This window comes from Bos taurus, chromosome 1 (assembly GCF_002263795.3).
Source record: "Bos taurus isolate L1 Dominette 01449 registration number 42190680 breed Hereford chromosome 1, ARS-UCD2.0, whole genome shotgun sequence".
Taxonomy (NCBI): Eukaryota; Metazoa; Chordata; class Mammalia; order Artiodactyla; family Bovidae; genus Bos; species Bos taurus.
Genome location: NC_037328.1, coordinates 110,069,657 through 110,089,785, shown reverse-complemented (window position 1 = coordinate 110,089,785; position 20,129 = coordinate 110,069,657). Strand labels below are relative to the sequence as shown.

General features: G+C 40.5%; 1 protein-coding gene across 5 annotated transcripts in view; it reads right to left on the bottom strand.

Moving 5' to 3' along the window:
- The window catches only part of VEPH1 (ventricular zone expressed PH domain containing 1), a 276,866-nt gene that overhangs the window by 253,658 nt on the left and 3,079 nt on the right, over positions 1-20,129 (bottom strand). For 3 of the 5 annotated variants that reach the window (XM_059888800.1, XM_010801453.4, XM_005201776.5), the window contains exon 2: positions 13,814-14,111. In XM_059888800.1, coding sequence (XP_059744783.1) covers positions 13,814-14,002 — 189 coding nt within the window. In that variant the 5' untranslated portion in view covers positions 14,003-14,111. Of the gene's footprint in view, positions 1-13,813; positions 14,112-18,493; positions 18,644-20,129 lie in introns of those variants that run through there. The other 2 variants (XM_010801452.4, XM_059888798.1) reach the window with 1 other exon arrangement.

Below are 20,129 nucleotides of genomic sequence, written 5' to 3'. Positions count from 1 at the left end.
TCACACCTATGGATAGGTCAACTAAACAGAAAATTAACAAGGAAACACAAACTTTAAACGATGCAATAGACCAATTAGAACTAATTGGTATCTATAGGACATTTCATCCCAAAACAATGAATTTCACCTTTTTCTCAAGCACACACGGAACCTTCTCCAGGATAGATCACATCCTGGGCCATGAATCTAGCCTTGGTAAATTCAAAAAAATTGAAATAATTCCAAGCATCTTTTCTGACCACAATGCAGTAAGATTAGATCTCAATTACAAGAGAAAAACTATTAAAAATTCCAACATATGGAGGCTGAACAACACGCTGCTGAATAACCAACAAATCACAGAATAAATCAAAAAAGAAATCAAAATATGCATAGAAACGAATGAAAATGAAAACACAACAACCCAAAACCTGTGGGACACTGTAAAAACAGTCCTAAGGGGAAAGTTCATAGCAATACAGGCATACCTCAAGAAACAAGAAAAAAGTCAAATAAATAACCTAACTCTACACCTAAAGCAAATAGAAAAGGGAAAAATGAAGAACCCCAGGATTAGTAGAAGGAAAGAAATCTTAAAAATCAGGGCAGAAATAAATACAAAAGAAACAAAAGAGACCATAGCAAAAATCAACAAAGCCAAAGCTGGTTCTTTGAAAGGATAAACAAAATTGACAAACCATTAGCCAGACTCATCAAGAAACAAAGGGAGAAAAATCAAATCAATAAAATTAGAAATGAAAATGGAGAGATCACAACAGACAACACAGAAATACAAAGGATCATGAGACTACTATCAGCAATTATATGCCAATAAATTGGACAACGTGGAAGAAATGGACAAATTCTTAGAAAAGTACAACTTTCCAAAACTGGACCAGGAAGAAATAGAAAATCTTAACAGACCCATCACAAGCACGGAAATTGAAACTATAATCAGAAATCTTCCAGCAAACAAAAGCCCAGGTCCAGACGGCTTCACAGATGAATTATACCAAAAATTTAGAGAAGAGCTAACACCCATCCTACTCAAACTCTTCCAGAAAATTGCAGAGGAAGGTAAACTTCCACACTCATTCTATGAGGCCACCATCACCCTAATACCAAAACCTGACAAAGATGCCACAAAAAAAGAAAACTACAGGCCAATATCACTGATGAACATAGATGCAAAAATCCTTAACAAAATTCTAGCAATCAGAATCCAACAGCACATTAAAAAGATCATACACCATGACCAAGTGGGCTTTATCCCAGGGATGCAAGGATTCTTCAATATCCGCAAATCAATCAATGTAATACACCACATTAACAAATTGAAAAATAAAAACCATATGATTATCTCAATAGATGCAGAGAAAGCCTTTGACAAAATTCAACATCCATTTATGATAAAATCTCTCCAGAAAGCAGGAATAGAAGGAACATACCTCAACATAATAAAAGCTATATATGACAAACCCACAGCAAACATTATCCTCAATGGTGAAAAATTGAAAGCATTTCCTCTGAAGTCAGAAACAAGACAAGGGTGCCCACTTTCACCATTACTATTCAACATAGTTTTGGAAGTTTTGGCCACAGCAATCAGAGCAGAAAAAGAAATAAAAGGAATCCAAATTGGAAAAGAAGAAGTAAAACTCTCACTGTTTGCAGATGACATGATCCTCTACATAGAAAACCCTAAAGACTCCACCAGAAAATTACTAGAAGTAATCAATGACTAGAGTAAAGTTGCAGGATATAAAATCAACACACAGAAATCCCTTGCATTCCTATACACTAATAATGAGAAAACAGAAAGAGAAATTAAGGAAACAATTCCATTCACCATTGAAATGAAAAGAATAAAATACTTAGGAATATATCTACCTAGAGAAACTAATGACCTATATATAGAAAACTATAAAACACTGATGAAAGAAATCAAAGAGGACACTAATAGATGGAGAAATATACCATGTTCATGGATTGGAAGAATCAATATAGTGAAAATGAGTATACTACCCAAAGCAATCTATAGATTCAATGCAATCCCTATCAAGCTACCAACAGTATTCTTCACAGAGCTAGAACAAATAATTTCACAATTTGTATGGAAGTACAAAAAAACCTTGAACAGCCAAAGCAATCTTGAGAAAGAAAAATGGAAGTGGAGGAATCAACCTGTCTGGCTTCAGGCTCTACTACAAAGCCACAGTCATCAAGACAGTATGGTATGGGCACAAAGACAGAAATACAGATCAATGGAACAAAATAGAAAGCCCAGAGATAAATCCACGCACATATGGACACCTTATCTTTGACAAAGGAGGTAAGAATATACAATGGATTAAAGACAATCTCTTTAACAAGTGGTGCTGGGAAAACTGGTCAACCACTTGTAAAAGAATGAAACTAGAACACTTTCTAACACCATACACAAAAATAAACTCAAAATGGATTAAAGATCTCAACATAAGACCAGAAACTATAAAACTCCTAGAGAAGAACATAGGCAAAACACTCTCTGACATACATCACAGCAGGATCCTCTATGATCCACCTCCCAGAATATTGGAAATAAAAGCAAAAATAAACAAATGGGACCTAATTAAACTTAAAAGCTTCTGCACAACAAAGGAAACTATAAGCAAGGTGAAAAGACAGCCTTCAGAATGGGAGAAAATAATAGCAAATGAAGCAACTGACAAACAACTAATCTCAAAATTATACAAGCAACACCTACAGCTCAATTCCAGAAAAATAAATGACCCAAACAAAAAATGGGCCAAAGAACTAAATAGACATTTCTCCAAAGAAGACATACAGATGGCTAACAAACACATAAAAAGATGCTCAACATCATTCATTATCAGAGAAATGCAAATCAAAACCACTATGAGGTACCACTTCACGCCAGAGTGGCTGCGATCCCAAAGTCTACAAGCAATAAATGCTGGAGAGGGTGTGGAGAAAAAGGAACCCTCTTACACTGTTGGTGGGAATGCAAACTAGTACAGCCACTATGGAGACCAGTGTGGAGATTCCTTAAAAAACTGGAAATAGAACTGCCTTATGATCCAGCAATCCCACTACTGGGCATACACACTGAGGAAACCAGAAGGGAAAGAGACACGTGTACCCCAATGTTCATCGCAGCACTGTTTATAATAGCCAGGACATGGAAGCAACCTAGATGTCCATCAGCAGATGAATGGATAATAAAGCAGTGGTACATATACACAATGGAGTATTACTTAGCCATTAAAAAGAATACATTTGAATCAGTTCTAATGAGGTGGATGAAATTGGAGCCTATTATACAGAGTGAAGTAAGCCAGAAAGAAAAACACCAATACAGTATACTAACACATATATATGGAATTTAGAAAGATGGTAACAATAACCCTGTATACGAGACAGCAAAAGAGACACTGATGTATAGAACAGTCTTTTGGACTCTGCGGGAGAGGGAGAGGGTGGGATGATTTGGGAGAATGGCATTGAAACATGTATAATATCATATATGAAACGAGTCGCCAGTCCAGGTTTGATGCACGATACTGGATGCTTGGGGCTAGTGCACTGGGACGACCCAGAGGGATGGTATGGGGAGGGAGGAGGGAGGAGGGTTCTAGATGGGGAACACGTGTATACTGTGGTGGATTCATGTTGATATATGGCAAAACCAATACAATATTGTAAAGTTAAAAAATAAAATAAAATACATTTTAAAAAATTAAAAAAAAGAAAAATAATGAATATATGATGGGCATCAACTTTCTATAGCAGTTAAATGCAACTTAATACATTTAAAAGATGGATGAAACAATTTATTTTAAATCATCTGTACTCACAGTATGCTGGGAATTACAACATTCAGAAGTCAGTCATTAAACTTGTGATGAAAACATTCTAATTTCAATTAAAAATATGCAACAGTGTAAACAGTTACTCAAAATTATTTTAGAAAATATGAGCCAAAAAAAAAAAAAAAAGAGAGAGTTGAGGGAGTTTATTGGACGTAATATTACTATACAGTGTCATTTATGCTATAGTCTTCTCAAAAATAGTTGGAAAATATAATTATTAAAAGGGTACCATTTATAACTTCAGCTAAAAATATAAAATGTTTATAAATTTTTAAAAAGATATATAAGACTCAAGATCCTTGAGTAAAAAATCATAAAACATTATTAAAAGATATTGTAGAAGATCTAAATAAATGGACAGATACACAATATCTACAGATAAAAAAGATAGTACCATAAAGTTGTTAATTTACTTCAAATTAACCTATAGATATAATAAAATTCCAATCAAGATACTGATAGAATTATTCACGAAACTTGAGAAGCTTATTCAAAATTATTAAAGAACAGAAATGAATCAAAGAAGTTTTAGAGAAAGAGTTTGAGGGTACTTGTCCTATTGGATATCAAGAGGTTACAGTAAAAGGCAAGCTATACTTGAGTAATAGGTGTGCGACATGCACAAAGTGACAAAGATTAATAGAAAGATATACAGAAAACCCCCCTTTAAATTAATAAGAACAGATTCTTCTTAAACCTCAGGAGAAAAATGAAAGAAAAAAAAAAGCCCAAACCTTAAGGAAGTACTTTACTGAAAAGGATATTTAAATGCAAATAACAAATAAATACATGAAAAAGTGGTCAGACTCATCAATAATGAAAGTACTGCAGGTTTAAATATCAATCAGACCCTGCTTCACTTAAACGGACAGAAATTTTTTAAATCTGATAAAAGCAAGTATTGACCAGGAAATAAAGCCACTGAGACTCTTAACTGACTGATCAGAGTGTAAATTGGTGAAACCATATTGGAGAGCAATTTGGTGGTTTATCAGAAAATTGAAAGTATATGAAACCCTAAATTTAGTTGTTTCACTACTGATTGTGTACAATAGTTATTAAGCACAGCTGCCAAAATTGTTAATTATAAGAATGTTCACTGTGACACTGTTAGAATAGTGAATATCCATCAAAAGAAGCCTGGGTAAGTAAACTGTGGCATGGTCATGTGATGGAACACTCTATTGCACTGAAAACAAATGAATTGGGACTATACATACTGACATAGATAAACCCCAAGGACATAATATTGAGCCTTATTACATCATTTATATAAAGTTTAAAACCATGAACTACAATGCTATAAGTCATTTTTGATCCATGCATATGTAGCAAAGAAATAAAAACACATATGGATAAATACCACAACAGGATATTTGTTACCTTAAGAGAGGAAAGGGAGGAGTATTGAAGGGGAAGAGAGAAACATGCAGGTGACAACACTTTTGTTTAATTTCTTAAACTGGGTGATTTTTGTGTACTTAACATTTTTTATTGTTAAAAAAAATGGAAGAGAACTGGAAGGTGGGTAGATCGACTAGGTATGACTAAGCATCAAAGGAAAGGTGGTGTTGAGAGTGTGAGAAGAGGCTAAGTGAACAGGGAGACAGTCTGACCTGAGGAATCTGGAAGGAGAGCCTAGTATTATTAGGTAAGGGTATTTCAGAAGCGGAAGCTGTGCAGGTGCAGGAGGGCCGAAAGGAGCTACTCCACATTCAAGGTCAGGTGGAGCGACCTCATCCAAGGTAAGGAGCAGCGGCTGCGCTTTGCTGTATCTCTTTAGATACCCCACGTCCAAGGTAAGAGAAACCCAAGTAAGATGGTAGGTGTTGCGAGAGGGCATCGGAGGGCAGACACACAGAAACTATAATCACAGGAAACTAGCCAGTCTGATCACATGGACCACAGCCTTGTCTAACTCAGTGAAACTAAGCCATGCTGTGTGGGGCCACCCAAGACAGGTGGGTCTTGGTGGAGAGGTCTGACAAAATGTGGTCCACTGGAGAAGGGAATGGCAAACCACTTCAGTATTCTTGCCTTGAGAACCCTATGAACAGTATGAAAAGGCAAAATGATAGGATACTGAAAGAGGAACTCCCCAGGTCGGTAGGTACCCAATATGCTACAGGAGATCAGTGGAGAAAATAACTCCAGAAAGAATGAAGGGATGGAACCAAAGCAAAAACAATACCCAGCTGTGGATGTGACTGGTGATAGAAGCAAGGTCTGATGCTGTAAAGAGCAATATTGCAGAGGAACCTGGTATGTCAGGTCCATGAATCAAGGCAAATTGGAAGTGGTCAAACAAGAGATGGCAAGAGTGAACGTTGACATTCTAGGAATCAGTGAACTAAAATGGACTGGAATGGGTGAATTTAACTCAGATGACCATTATATCTACTACTGTGGGCAGGAATCCCTTAGAAGAAATGGAGTAGCCATCATGGTCAACAAAAGAGTCTGAAATGCTGTACTTGGATGCAATCTCAAAAACGACAGAATGATCTCTGTTTGTTTCCAAGGCAAACCATTCAATATCACCGTGATCCAAACTTATGCCCCAACCAGTAACACTGAAGAAGCCGATGTTGAATGGTTCTATGAAGACCTACAAGACCTTTTAGAACTAATATCCAAAAAAGATGTCCTTTTCATTATAGGGGACTGGAATGAAAAAGTAGGAAGTCAAGAAACACCTGGGGTAACAGGCAAATTTGGCCTTGGAGTATGGAATGAAGCAGGGCAAAGGCTAATAGAGTTTTGCCAAGAGAACACACTGGTCATAGCAAACACCCTCTTCCAACAACACAAGAGAAGACTCTACACATGGACATCACCAGATGGTCAACACCAAAATCAGACTGATTATATTCTTTGCAACCAAAAATGGAGAAGCTCTATACAGTTAGCAAAAACAAGACCGGGAGCTGACTGTGGCTCAGATCATGCACTCCTTATTGCCAAATTCAGACTTAAATTGAAGAAAGTAGGGGAAACCACTAGACCATTCATGTATGACCTAAATCAAATCCCTTATGATTATACAGTGGAAGTGAGAAATAGATTTAAGGGACTAGATCTGATAGACAGAGTTGCTGATGAACTATGGACGGAGGTTCATGACATTGTACAGGAGACAGGGATCAAGACCATCCCCATGGAAAAGAAATGCAAAAAAGCAAAATGGCTGTCTGGGGAGGCCTTACAAATAGCTGTGAAAAGAAGAGAAGTGAAAAGCAAAGGAGAAAAGGAAATATATTCCCATTTGAATGCAGAGTTCCAAAGAATAGCAAGGAGACATAAGAAAGCCTTCCTCAGTGATCAATGCAAAGAAATAGAGGAAAACAACAGAATGGGAAAGACTAGAGATCTCTTCAAGAAAATTAGAGATACCAAGGGAATATTTCATGCAAAGATGGGCTCGATAAGGGACAGAAATCGTGTGGATCTAACAGAAGCAGAAGATATTAAGAAGAGGTGGCAAGAATACACAGAAGAACTGTACAAAAAAGATCTTCATGACCCAGATAATCATGATGGTGTGATTACTGACCTAGAGCCAGACATCTTGGAATGTGAAGTCAAGTGGGCCTTAGAAAGCATCACTACAAACAAAGCTAGAGGAGGTGATGGAATTCCAGTTGAGCTATTTCAAATCCTGAAAGATGATGCTGTGAAACTGCTGCACTCAATATGCCAGCAAATTTGGAAAACTCAGCAGTGGCCACAGGACTGGAAAAAGTCAGTTTTCATTCCAATCCCAAAGAAGGCAATGCCAAAGAATGCTCAAACTACCACGCAATTGCACTCATCTCACACGCTAGTAAAGTAATGCTCAAAATTCTCCAAGCCAGGCTTCAGCAATATGTGAACCGTGAACTTCCAGATGTTCAAGCTTGTTTTAGGAAACGCAGAGGAACCGGAGATCAAATTGCCAACATCCACTGGATCATGGAAAAAGCAAGAGAGTTCCAGAAAAACATCTATTTCTGCTTTATTGACTATGCCAAAGCCTTTGGCTGTGTGGATCACAATAAACTGTGGAAAATTATGAAAGAGATGGGAATACCAGACCACCTGACCTGCTTTTGAGAAACCTATATGCAGGTCAGGAAGCAACAGTGAGAACTGGACATGGAACAACAGACTGGTTCCAAATAGGAAAAGGAGTACATCAAGGCTGTATATTGTCACCCTGCTTATTTAACTTCTATGCAGAGTACATCATGAGAAACACTGGACTGGAAGAAGCACAAGCTGGAATCAAGATTGCCACGAGAAATGTCAATAACCTCAGATATGCAGATGACACCACCCCTATGGCAGAAAGTGATGAGGAACTAAAAAGCCTCTTGATGAAAGTGAAAGAGGAGAGTGAAAAAATTGGCTTAAAGCTCAACATTCAGAAAACGAAGATCATGGCATCCGGTCCCATCACTTCCTGGGAAATAGATGGGGAATCAGTGGAAACAGTATCAGACTTTATTTTTCTGGGCTCCAAAATCACTGCAGATGGTGACTGCAGCCATGAAATTAAAAGACGCTTACTCCTTGGAAGGAAAGTTATGACCAACCTAGACAGCATATTGAAAAGCAGAGACATTACTTTGCCAACAAAGGTCTGCCTAGTCAAGGCTATGGTTTTTCCAGTGGTCATGTATGGATGTGAGAGTTGGACTGTGAAGAAAGCTGAGCACCGAAGAATTGATGCTTTTGAACTGTGGTGTTGGAGAAGACTCTTGAGAGTCCCTTGGACTGCAAGGAGATCCAACCAGTCCATTCTAAAGGATACCAGTTCTGGGTGTTCATTGGAAGGACTGATGCTAAAGCTGAAACTCCAATACTTTGGCCACCTCATGTGAAGAGTTGACTGACTGGAAAAGACTATGATGCTGGGAGGGATTGGGGGCAGGAGGAGAAGGGGACGACAGAGGATGAGATGGCTGGATGGCATCACCGTTCGATGCACATCAGTTTGGGTGAACTCCGGGAGTTGGTGATGGCCAGGGAGGCCTCTCATGCTGCGATTCTTGGGGTCGCAAAGAGTCGGACACAACTGAGCAACTGAACTGAACTGATTCCAGAAAGGACTTGAAATGAAAAGATAAAACTTAAAGGCATGTTTGGGAACTTAGAATTCTGAATAAGTCATTTTCTCAAAGCAAGCCTAAAGATAAAATATTTTCCAGCTCTGTTTTGGAGTAACTGATGCATGGACTGCAGATCAGAATCTAGTGATTTTGATTCTTTTGTGAGTGACTTTGGGGGAAGGACTAAAGGCTTGCTTGCTAAACGTCTAGATTATACAAAGCTGGGGATGGTAACTAATGTACTGGACAGAATCATGTTTGTTTGTTTTTTTTCTTTAATTTGGCCACATTACTCACCATGTTGGATCCTAGTTCCCTGAGTAGGGATCAAACCTGGACCCTTGACAGTGAAAGTAGAGTCCTAACCACTGGACAACCAGGAAATTCCCAGAATCATAGTTTTTTCAAAGGTATAGCTATTCTAAAATGAGATAAGAATATTATTTCAATGGTTTAAAATGTGACATAATATACTTAACATTTTTTCAAGTTATCTAATTTCAAGTCTTGATTCAACCTGAGGTTCTTGGCATATCACAGGATAAATGTGGCCAACTGCACCATGCTACTATTGAAAAGAAGCTTTAGAAACAAAATATCTGACTAGTATGAGCAACTATTTCAAACAATTGGTTCAAGTAGTAGGCAATGATAAATTACAATAATAAATATAAAAGATTCCAGGAGAGGGTACTCAGAATGCTGAGAATGTAGACAATCTTTGGGAGCTACAATGAGGCAGTCTCCAAGAATCTGGAAGAGGTTGCCCTGTGAGGATTAGACAAACAACCCTGAAGGCTAACCCAAGGCACAACCTGTACATGGGTGACTTTACAGTTGAGTTACATACAATCTCAGGGAGGTAGGGCTAAAATATGGGTTAAAATACAGGAGGAAAAAGCCTAGTCAGTAACAGAGACAGACTGAGTAAACAGACTTAGCGAGAACAGCATGGAACACACAAGAATTCTGATGGACGTGAGTTATACTTTTCATTATAAATCACTAAGTCAGCATTCTATTTTATATTTCTGACAGCATGATTTAAATAGCATTTCTCATGTACTGACAAAATTGTGTTTTCAGACCAGAGACTGGTGTAACTTTTCTCTGCTACAGAGCCTTCCTTTGTCAGGGGAAAATATAAGGACAGTAAGGATAGTCAACTGGGAAGATAGAAGCCAGAGGTGAGACTTGATACCTACCTGCATATGTTTAAAGTTCTTCTTGTAGCAACAGAAGTTTAATTCTCTTGATTGTTAAGGGCAGACACCAGACTAAAGGATAATGGACAGAAAATATTTATAAAGAGAGAGATTTTATTAGACTAAAAGGAAGAACACACTAACAATTTCACCTTCCAACAGTAGAACAAGCTATCTCGTTGTTAGGATTCTTTGATGATAAACAGCAGAAAAAACCTGGATAACTGAAGCAAAATAAATAAAATAGTTAAAATATAAGAGGTGGCTGACAGATCTCAAGGGGAATTTGTAGTACTTAGCCTTAGAAAGGCAATGACTGAGGCAGCTATAGTCACAGAAGGGTAGAAAGTGAGGACTGTCTCTTTGGAATACCATCATCATAATAACTCACCCTTTGCTAATTTCTTTCCTAGAATCACTGGGAAAGAAAATCTGATTGGCATATCTTGGGTCAGGTGTTCCTCACTCCTGCTTTCCCCATTCCCTGGCAGAGGGCAAGGTAGAGAACCTTGATCCAAGACCCCATCAAGGAAGGGTTCATGCAATGGAAAGGGACAATTTACTAAAGGAAAATGGAGGAGCAGGAAAAAAAAGTCAGAAACATAGCATGTTCTCATCATTGCATAGAAGGAGAGGCCATCTGGTTGTCAAGAATCCTAAAGAAGGGATTTCTGTGCTGGAAGGAAGTTGGAAAAGACAGTTTAGAAGGTCCCTTTCAGTTTTATGTTTATAAAGAGGAACTGGTGCGAAGAACTGATTCATTTGAAAAGACCCTATTGCTGGGAAAGAATGAAGGTGGGAGAAGAAGGGGACAACAGAGGATGAGATGGTTGGATGGCATCACTGATTCAATGGACATGAGTTTGAGTAAACTCTGGGAGTTGATGATGGACAGAGAGGCCTGGCGTGCTGCAGTCCATGCAGTCGCCAAAGAGTTGGACACAACTGAGCGACTGAACTGAACTGAGAGGTGGAACTGATTACTGAGATGCAAGGTCATTAGTAAAGGTCTAAGAAGGAATATTTAGTGGGTCTTGGTTATAAGGGAAGGATGGGATGCAGCTACAAGAAGAAACCACAGAGTAGGTACTGTGGTTCAAGGCTCTAATTGCTGGTATTAGTCACTGAATATCACAGTCACTGAGACATCATGGAAAGGGCATGAACAATGGAAAGACATGTAACAAAATCTGGCTTGGGAAATTTAAGCTGGTAATTGTTAGTAGATTGAACTAGAGAAAGGCAAGGCCAAAGGCAGAGAAAGGAGAGAGTGAGAGAAAGAAGTTAAGAATGACTCCACGTTTCAAACCTGGAGATCTCGTAAAAAAGGTAGTATAAATGGAAGAAAGGTGATAACTTCTAATTTAGATATATTGAATTTGATGTGATGGATATCAATTAGTATGAGCTTGAAGTTTAGCAAGAGATCCGAAGGCTGAAACATAGATCTGGGATTCCCCCATATAGAGATCGCACTTGAGGATGTATGAATAGATGACTTTCTATAAGAACGGACTATAATGCAAAAGGGTAATTGAGTCTTTTTGGAAAGAAGCAATCACTAAGAACTAGACACACTAGAAATTGTTTCAGGAACAATGGAACTTGACCTGGCTTTTAAAGGAATGGAGGAGGGAAGGAATGCTAACAGTGACATATTTGTAAGTAGAATCGATGAGCAACTTAAAAACTGGATTGATCAACATGATCCCTGCATTTAAAAACTGGATTGATCTGCATGATCAAAACTCTCTTTAAAAAATTGATTCTTTTCTTCCTGCCACTTATCTACTCTTTGCCACAATTGTGTGTGTGTCTGTGTGTGCTCAGTTTGTGTCTGACTCTTTGCAACTGCATGGACTATAGCCCACGAGACTTCTCTGTCCATGGGATTTTTCAGGCAATAATACTGGACTGGGTTGCCATTTCCTACTCTAGGAGATCCAATTCAGGATCAAACCTGTGTCTCCTGCATTAGCAGGTGGATTCTTTACCAACGGTGCCACTTGGTACAGACAGAGAATGGAAGAAACAGGGTGTGACAGAAGTTAGTAAATGAGGATCGCAGGAGAACTGCTAGCTCTCCAGACCTACTGGTCTGGTTGGGATGCTGAGTGGAGGGCTTAAAGGATGAACAATGCTCCTGAAGACAAAGGAGGTACTAGCCTTAATGGTTAAAAGTGGGGACACATAATAGAACTCACCAGTCCTAAAATTCTGAATTTGTCATCTGTGAGACAAAGCAACTCATGAAGAAACAAAAGAAATCGCTGACACTAGTGACCTCTAGTGGAAATAGGCTTCAGGGAAATACAGATACAGATAGGTATGTGTATACACATGCATATACATATTTTCTATTAGATGAAATCAGTAGTATAGTCAGCCAATTTATTTCCAGAGGAATGTGACGGAAGGGGTTGCTGAAAATAGCATGCACATCCTACTCAGAAAGTGGAAATGTACCAGAGAAATGCTTTGTTATTTTTTTTGAGTCAGACTAAGTTGATTAATTTTCTGGACACATAATTGCTGTCAAAGATGTTACCTGAAAAAAGAAGACTGTTTAGGCAATGACTTCACTGGTCCCTGGGGGGACTTGGCATGTTAATGGCAGCCAAAAAGAGAACACGCTGACAGATTTGAGGAGGAAGCTGCACTGGTTGCTGTTATGCCTTTTAAAACATCTTTTCATTATGACATGGAAGAAAGCTGTTATCTCTGAAATATGTACATATTTGCTATTCAGTATTTTATGGCTCAAGTCCAGTCTCTTTCCTTTGCCTGGCACATGTTTGTGCCAAGTGTTGGGAAAAGCTGTTAAGCTGAGAGGATGGGAGGGGACACTAGGTGGTCTTGGCCTTTGAAATGGGACCAATCTCTAAGCACAACCAAGAAGGTCAACATCAAGCCACCTTGGGCACTCTGCATCCAGTCTCTTTGAAACATGCTTTCAGGATACATAATCCTGACATTGACGAGAAGTGAAAGAATGGGAGGGTTGATGGAGATTTTAAATTTGTCTGATCATGACTGGGGTCTAATAATGGGTGAGTTGAATTAAATGGGGGGAGTATAGAAAAAAGAGCAAGGAGAAGGTTTAAAAAAATGGAGGTTATATGAAAGTAAACAGAATCAGCATTATTAAGCCCTGGGCAACTGTCACTTCTGGCAGTAGAGTGATGGTTATCCTTGTCTCCTGTTGCCTACATGGCAGGAGGTGTCATCTTGCCTTCTTTCATTATTCAGCTCCCACCCAACACCCTGCATTGTTTACTGATGCTCTTGTGCAGCTTTGTGGGTCTGCTTTTCCTCAGATTTGCTCCCTCTCATCTCTGTGTCATCTCAAGGATACAGAAACAACCTTTAGACAATCCTTTTTTTTTTTTTTTTCCTTTGAAAATTCCACTCTGGCCTGCAATTTCCAGAGTTCTGGTCTCCATGGATGGACAAAAGGTAGTCTGACTGCCCCCTCCCCCTCAAGTCAAAGACTTCCCTGGTGTTATTTCTTAGATGCCAACTAAACCACAGGGCAGAGTTAAGAGAGACCAACCTGAGTGGTCCTTCCTCTTTCCTCTGCAAAGATCTTTTCCCCCAGAAAATATACAATCATTTAGCTCCAGAATAGATTGTTTCAGGGATCTAGTCTATAAGCTAGTTGACTTACTGAAGATGAGCTAATGATTTTGATTTGCTCCAAAGCTTCTGTCAGGCTGTCTTCAATCTCAGAGTCCTCTAAGGAGAAGAGGTCTCCAGCTCGCGAAAGGTCTTTTTGTCCCAAGACCAGTCTGAAGAGTTGATGCATGCTGAGAGGTTTGATGATCAGTGGACTGCCTGCAGGCCCAGGGCCATGCATCTCAGTCAGCAGAGGTTAGTGAGACCAAAACATGTGGCAGGCCATAGATTTCATATACCTCTAAAGGTCATTCTTCTCCAGACTTTGAGGGTTTTTTTTTTGACACTCTCTGCAAGAGAAACAAATGACACAAGACAGCCATTAGTTGAATGTCATGAGCTCAGAATGTGAACTTGGTGCCCAGAAGAGAGAGAGGAAAAGAAAAAAACATTTGGAAATGTGCATGGAACAACAGATTTTGGCTTGATGACCTTCAAAAGAACTCTTTTCTTATTTTGTCTCAAAAAGCCATGTCAAAGATGATTCTATTTTTCCAGAATTTAATTTGATCCTTTAAGAGCAGCTTTTTAAGAACCTACTTTTCTCCTTTCTATATCCTTTTCCTTCTCTTCCTGCCACAAGGAAACAAGTGGACCAGCAACAAATATGCCCAATACTTGCCAGATTTCCTCAAATAGATTCTGCTGGAAACCAAACAGAAAAGGGCAATGAAAGGAAAAGAGAACACAGGAAACACCTTTTAGACCCAATACCTGTTTCCTGGATGTGGAAACTGATGCCTAACTTAACTTTATTGGCTGGGCTTCAGTGCTATATTGATAACAGAAACTTCCTGAACCTCAACCCAGAAGGTGATCTCAATCCTCAGTTCTTATGTACTCTCTAAACGAATGGCAGTGAAATAAAGAATTCTGCCTGGGAGTGTGACACGAGATAAATCTCTACAGAACATGAGCATGAACTTGAACACAGAGCTTGAAGGTGAGAATATTGCAATGAAGGCTGAAAAGGAAGGGTCTGGGGATCTGGCAACCCTCCCTCTGTCCCCACAGTTGAAATAATAAAGTCCCACTGTAGTCTCTACTCAGTTAACAGCCCACAGAGATTAAGGTAATGGTACCAAATAAATAACTGATTATTCTCATCAGCTTCCTTCTGGGCTTCATAAAACCACAGATCATTTGCACTAGCGGAGACCTGAGCAACCATTTCAGAGCCAGGGAAGTTTAAGACTTCTTCAAGACCCCTGGTAGCTGTGGCAGTACTGTTCTGATCTCAGGTCAGTGGGCTCTCCTGCACTTTACATGAGAATGGAGCCACCTCATACATACAGGTAACTTAAAAATGCCACCACGTGTTCAGAGAGTGAGAGCTGAGAGTGATTTATGTAACATAAGCAGCAGGCAGTTCTGCCCAGCATTTCAGGCTGAATGTGGTCCCCAGAACAAGCGTGAAAAGGAGTGTCTGCTGCTCCCTTGGGTGTCTCAGACCTTCCCCTGAGCTATCACTGAGACAGCATTTCTTGGTGCTGAATGCAGTTTTCAAGTTTAAAGATACATACCTTCCATATCTCTAAATGCAAGCCAAATCCTTCATCGGGCACTTAACAAAGAAACTATCAGTAGTATTCCAAATGGTGCAACTCATAGGCCACTGAAGAGATTTCAAGGATAGTATTGTGTACATGCAAATTTTGCACTATCTACCAGCTTCAGAAAAATTTAGGAAGTATTGTTGTTGTTTAGCTGCTAAGTTGTGTCTGACTCTTTTGCAACCCCATGGACTGTAACCCACCAGGCTTCGCTGTCCATGGGATTTCCCAGGCAAGAATACTGGAATGGGTTGCTCTTCCCTTCTCCATAGAAAGTATAGAGTGTCACTTTTCTAAAATGAGGCCCAATATTTAGATATATTTGTCTATATGCCAGGCCCTCGATACTTTGTAAACACTAATTCATTTAATCCTCATAACAATGCTATGAGGATATGTCATTCCTATTTTATAGATGAGGTATGTATGCATGTATATAAAAGTCGCTCAGTCGTGTCTGACTCTTTGTGACCCCATGGACTATACAGTCCATGGAATTCTCCAGACCAGAATACTGGGGTGGGTAGCCTTTCCCTTCTCTAAGGAATCTTCCCAACCCAGGGATCAAACCCAGGTCTCCAGCATTGTAGGCAGATTCTTTACCAGCTGAGCCACAAAGGAAGCCCATAGATGAGGAACTCAAGGCATTAAATAACTTGTCCAAGATACAGAGCTAGGAGACTGGAGAGTTGGGATTTGGACCCAGACTCCAGAGCTAGGCTTCCAGTTTATAACCACCCTGGACTGATGATGACACGTAAGGCTCCATGTGAGGCAACTCTTAGGAATAGAGAGCATTGTTAACATTTAAGGATAAAGATATGGGTAGAGTCATAAAGCAAGAAAATGAATTCCTCTTCCCTCCTACACTGACCCTGCATCCTTGTCCATATATACCCTGGGATTTAGGGCAATCAAAGAGCAGAAATGTGACAAGGAAGAGGGGCTTCGAGGATGAGAAAAGAACAAGAGCAGTGGGAAGATTTCAGGGGCTGGTGTGAGCAGAGAATGAGGCTCCTACAAAGTATTTTGTGCTGGGCTGTGCTAAGTCGCTTTGGTCATGTCTCATTCTTTGCGACTGTATGGACCGTAGCCCACCACGCTCTTCTGTTCACAGGATTCTCCAGGCAAGGGTACTGGAGCGGGTTGCGATGCTCTCCTCCAGGGGTTCTTCCTGACCCGGATCAAACCAGTGTCTCTCACATCACCTACATTGGTGGGTGGGTTCTTTACCTCTAACACCACCTGGGAAGCCCACAAAGTCCTTTGCACCCTGGTAAATGTGAAAGGGTGAATTGCAGTATCTACAAGAAAAATTAAGGTGATGTTTTCCTGGATTTGCCCCTGCTCTCCCTATCCCCCAGCCTCAGACATGTGCAATGACAGTGTCTCCGTGAAATAATATTCAGGAAAGTAAGACACTGGATGGAAATTACTTCATCTTGACCAGTCAGCTCGTTGGTCAATATCAGGCACTTCCAGCAGCAGATTCAGCTGCCCCAGACATAGCAGAGCTGAAGCTCTGAGAAGAAGCAGAAATACGTGCTGGAGAACCACAGGGTTCATCTGGGTTCCTTCTTTTTTTTTTCACACCTGCAGTGACACCTGGTGTGGAGCCCCACACTCATGCTTCCAATTGTGTGTCTGCCATGTCCAACATCATTTTCAACACACAGCTGTACATGAAGACATTCACACATCCAGGGGTGAGGGAGTGAGAGAGGAGACTTGTACCAAACATTCTACATTATAAGGATGACCGAGAAAAAAGTCCCCTAAGACTACAAAGGAAGTTTGGGGAAGTATGAGGGAGAGCGATATCTCCTAGGGCAAAATAATAAGGAAATGGCTATGTGCAGGAAATGGTGTTTAGCCAAAACTTTTAGGAGAGGTGTCCTTCAATGCATGTGTGCCCAGTGCACACTGGGTCACCTACTTGTGTGGGGACCCAGACTGAAGTTCTAGCTCAGCTACTCAATAGTTGTTGGGCCTTTGCTTCATGCTCTACCTTTCCCAAGCCTCAGTTTTCTCATCCGCAAAATGGGTCCAAGGCACACGGAATCTATCTTATCTTTTTTAAGATCAAAACAGACAACACACAAAAAAGCACTTTGTAAAAGAATGACACCACCAGCTGGTGTTCAGCGGGTGTTTACCATGAGTCAGGCACTACTCTAAGAGCTTCCCAAATAATGAGTCACTGAATTCTCAGGACAATTTCATGTGACGAGAAACTGATGTTAAGAGATGAAAACAAGCAGTCCAGGGGGATCTGCTGAGTAAGTTGCAGAGCCAGGATTGAAAGCAGTTGATCTCCCAGGACAAAGCCCTCTCAGGACTGAGTACAGGTGCATACATGACTGTATATGATAATTACTGAGCTGCCTCCCTTCCCATCCATCCTCATCTAAAGAGTGGCCTGCATCCAGTCTGCCCTTTCCTGGACAAGAATCAACAAGGCATGTTATTTATCTTTCAGCAGCTCTGGTCAGTGTTTTGTTCAGGTGTGTAGCTTTTCTAACTGCTCTCTTTGCAACACCCCAGAGGGTTAGAGCCAAATCAAAATTTACCTCATCTTCTGGGAAACTTCCTACTCTTCTGAATGTCATAGTCCTGTGACCTCTCTGTATGTGGATGTATGCACCTGCCGTACACACACAGAAGCATGTGTATATACACACACTAGGACACTTCCTCTGTACCAAGTTCTTTGCTGGACACTTTCTTCTCAGATCTTCCATCAACCTTGCAGGTAGATACTATTACCAAAGAGGAAACAGGACTGGTGAGGTTAAATATCATGCCCCAGGTGACAGAGCCAAGATTCACATCCAAGTAGGTCAGGCTCCAAATCTGGTACTTTCTGTATTACAAAAACTGGCTTACAAAATTCCTTTTTATCCCCGGCTTTGGCTCTCCTAAATTCTTTCCCTAATCTTTAATAAGAGACCCTAATCTGAAACCCGAGTTCTCATTATTCGGTCTACATTTCTTAAGCGGGTGTTGGCTGACAAATGGGGTTTCTGTATGGAGAAATACAACCCCGCAAAGAGAAATGTTTCTGCACCATGGGGGACACATTTCCGGGGATCCCAGCTGTCCCCCGCAACGCGCTTTACCTGCGTGCTACTCCTCAAAGGGGCCCTTGAGGGTACTCAGCGATCTATTTTGAGGCTGGGTGGGCATCGGAGTCCGAGGGCACCGCAAGTGGAATCCACTCAGCTCAGTGAACCTGAAGTTGTTCATTGTGGCGCCGGGCGGAAGAATTCTAGGAATGCAGCCCGATATGCCACCGGCAGCTCCGGAGTGGTCAGGTGACAGGCTGCGCCTCACCCAGTGGAGAGTTACCTCTGAGTCAAAGGCTCTGTTTCCTGGGGTGAAACAGCCCGCTCCGGTAAAGCCGAGTTGTTTTTAACAGCGAAAACAAAACTGCCTCTGTTCATGGAAATCTATACTTTGCCTGAGAAGAATGGAGGGAAAGAAAAGCTATGCAGAGAACATGGCTTCAGTAAGAACTCAAACAGGTGAATGGTGTGCCCACTGGGGGCCCTTTCTCAACCTCCGGAAGTGGGTAGAATTGGCAGTTTAATTAACACTTCCCTGCCCCTTGAGATGTCCCACACAGAGTTTGAAAAGCTGAGTGTTTGTCCAGGATGAGCCACAGCTCTTAAAGAAGTCATCTCTTGTTCTGGCTCTAGATTAACTTTGTTGAAACTTTCAGAATGCAGGAAGTTGCTAATAAACAGAACAGACTTACTCAACACAGATGTATACTATACCCTCACTCCCTTTTCTCCCATTTTATTTGCTGGAAGGTTCTTGGACCAGACATATAAGACTGGTATTAATACTTTAAACACTACGGCAATACTCCAGTTCAGTTCAGTTCAGTCACTCAGTAGTGTCAGACTCTGCGACCCCATGGACTGCAGCACGCCAGGCTTCCCTGTCCATCACCGACTCCTGCAGCTTGCTGAAACTCATGTCCATCCAGTCATTGATCCCATCCAAACATCTCATCCTCTGTCGTCCCCTTCTCCTGCTTTCTATCTTTCCCAGCATCCGGGTCTTTTCCAATGAGTCAGTTCTTCCAATCAGGTGGCCAAATTATTGGAGCTTCAGCTTCAGCATCAGTCCTTTCAACAAATATTCAGGATTGATTTCCTCTAGGATTGACTGGTTTGATCTTGCAGTCCAAGGGACTCTCAAGAGTCTTCTCCAACAACACAATTCAAAAGCATCAATTCTTTGGTGCTTTCTTTATAGTCCAACTCTCAGAACATGCTTATCCTGTTTCATCTATTGATACTCCAGAAGAGAAAAAGGTACTGAAACCCTTTCTTACTGTTTCAAAAGTTAATGATTCATTTAAAAAACGTATGTTTCAAGCTATATTATTCTCTCCCCCTAGCTTCCTATAGTAGGTCTGTTCATCCCATCAAGTCATCTATCTGTTGGCAAAGTACACAAAAAGTTGTGACCTGCATGACCACCAAGATGTGGACACTGTGGGTGTCTCCCCAGGAGAACTACGCACAAAGGTGTGCACTCAGGGTGGCCACACACCTGCCACTGAACCAGATCCTATGCTTCAGGAGGATGGCCTCAAAAATCTTCCTAAACACTTGGTGATCAATCATATTTTTATACCATCCATACCTGGAGGACTGTCCCCTTGAAGAGTTTATAAAAATAGAGAACCCAAACATCCATGAATAGATGTATTTTCTCATTGATGGCTTTCTGGCTTATAGA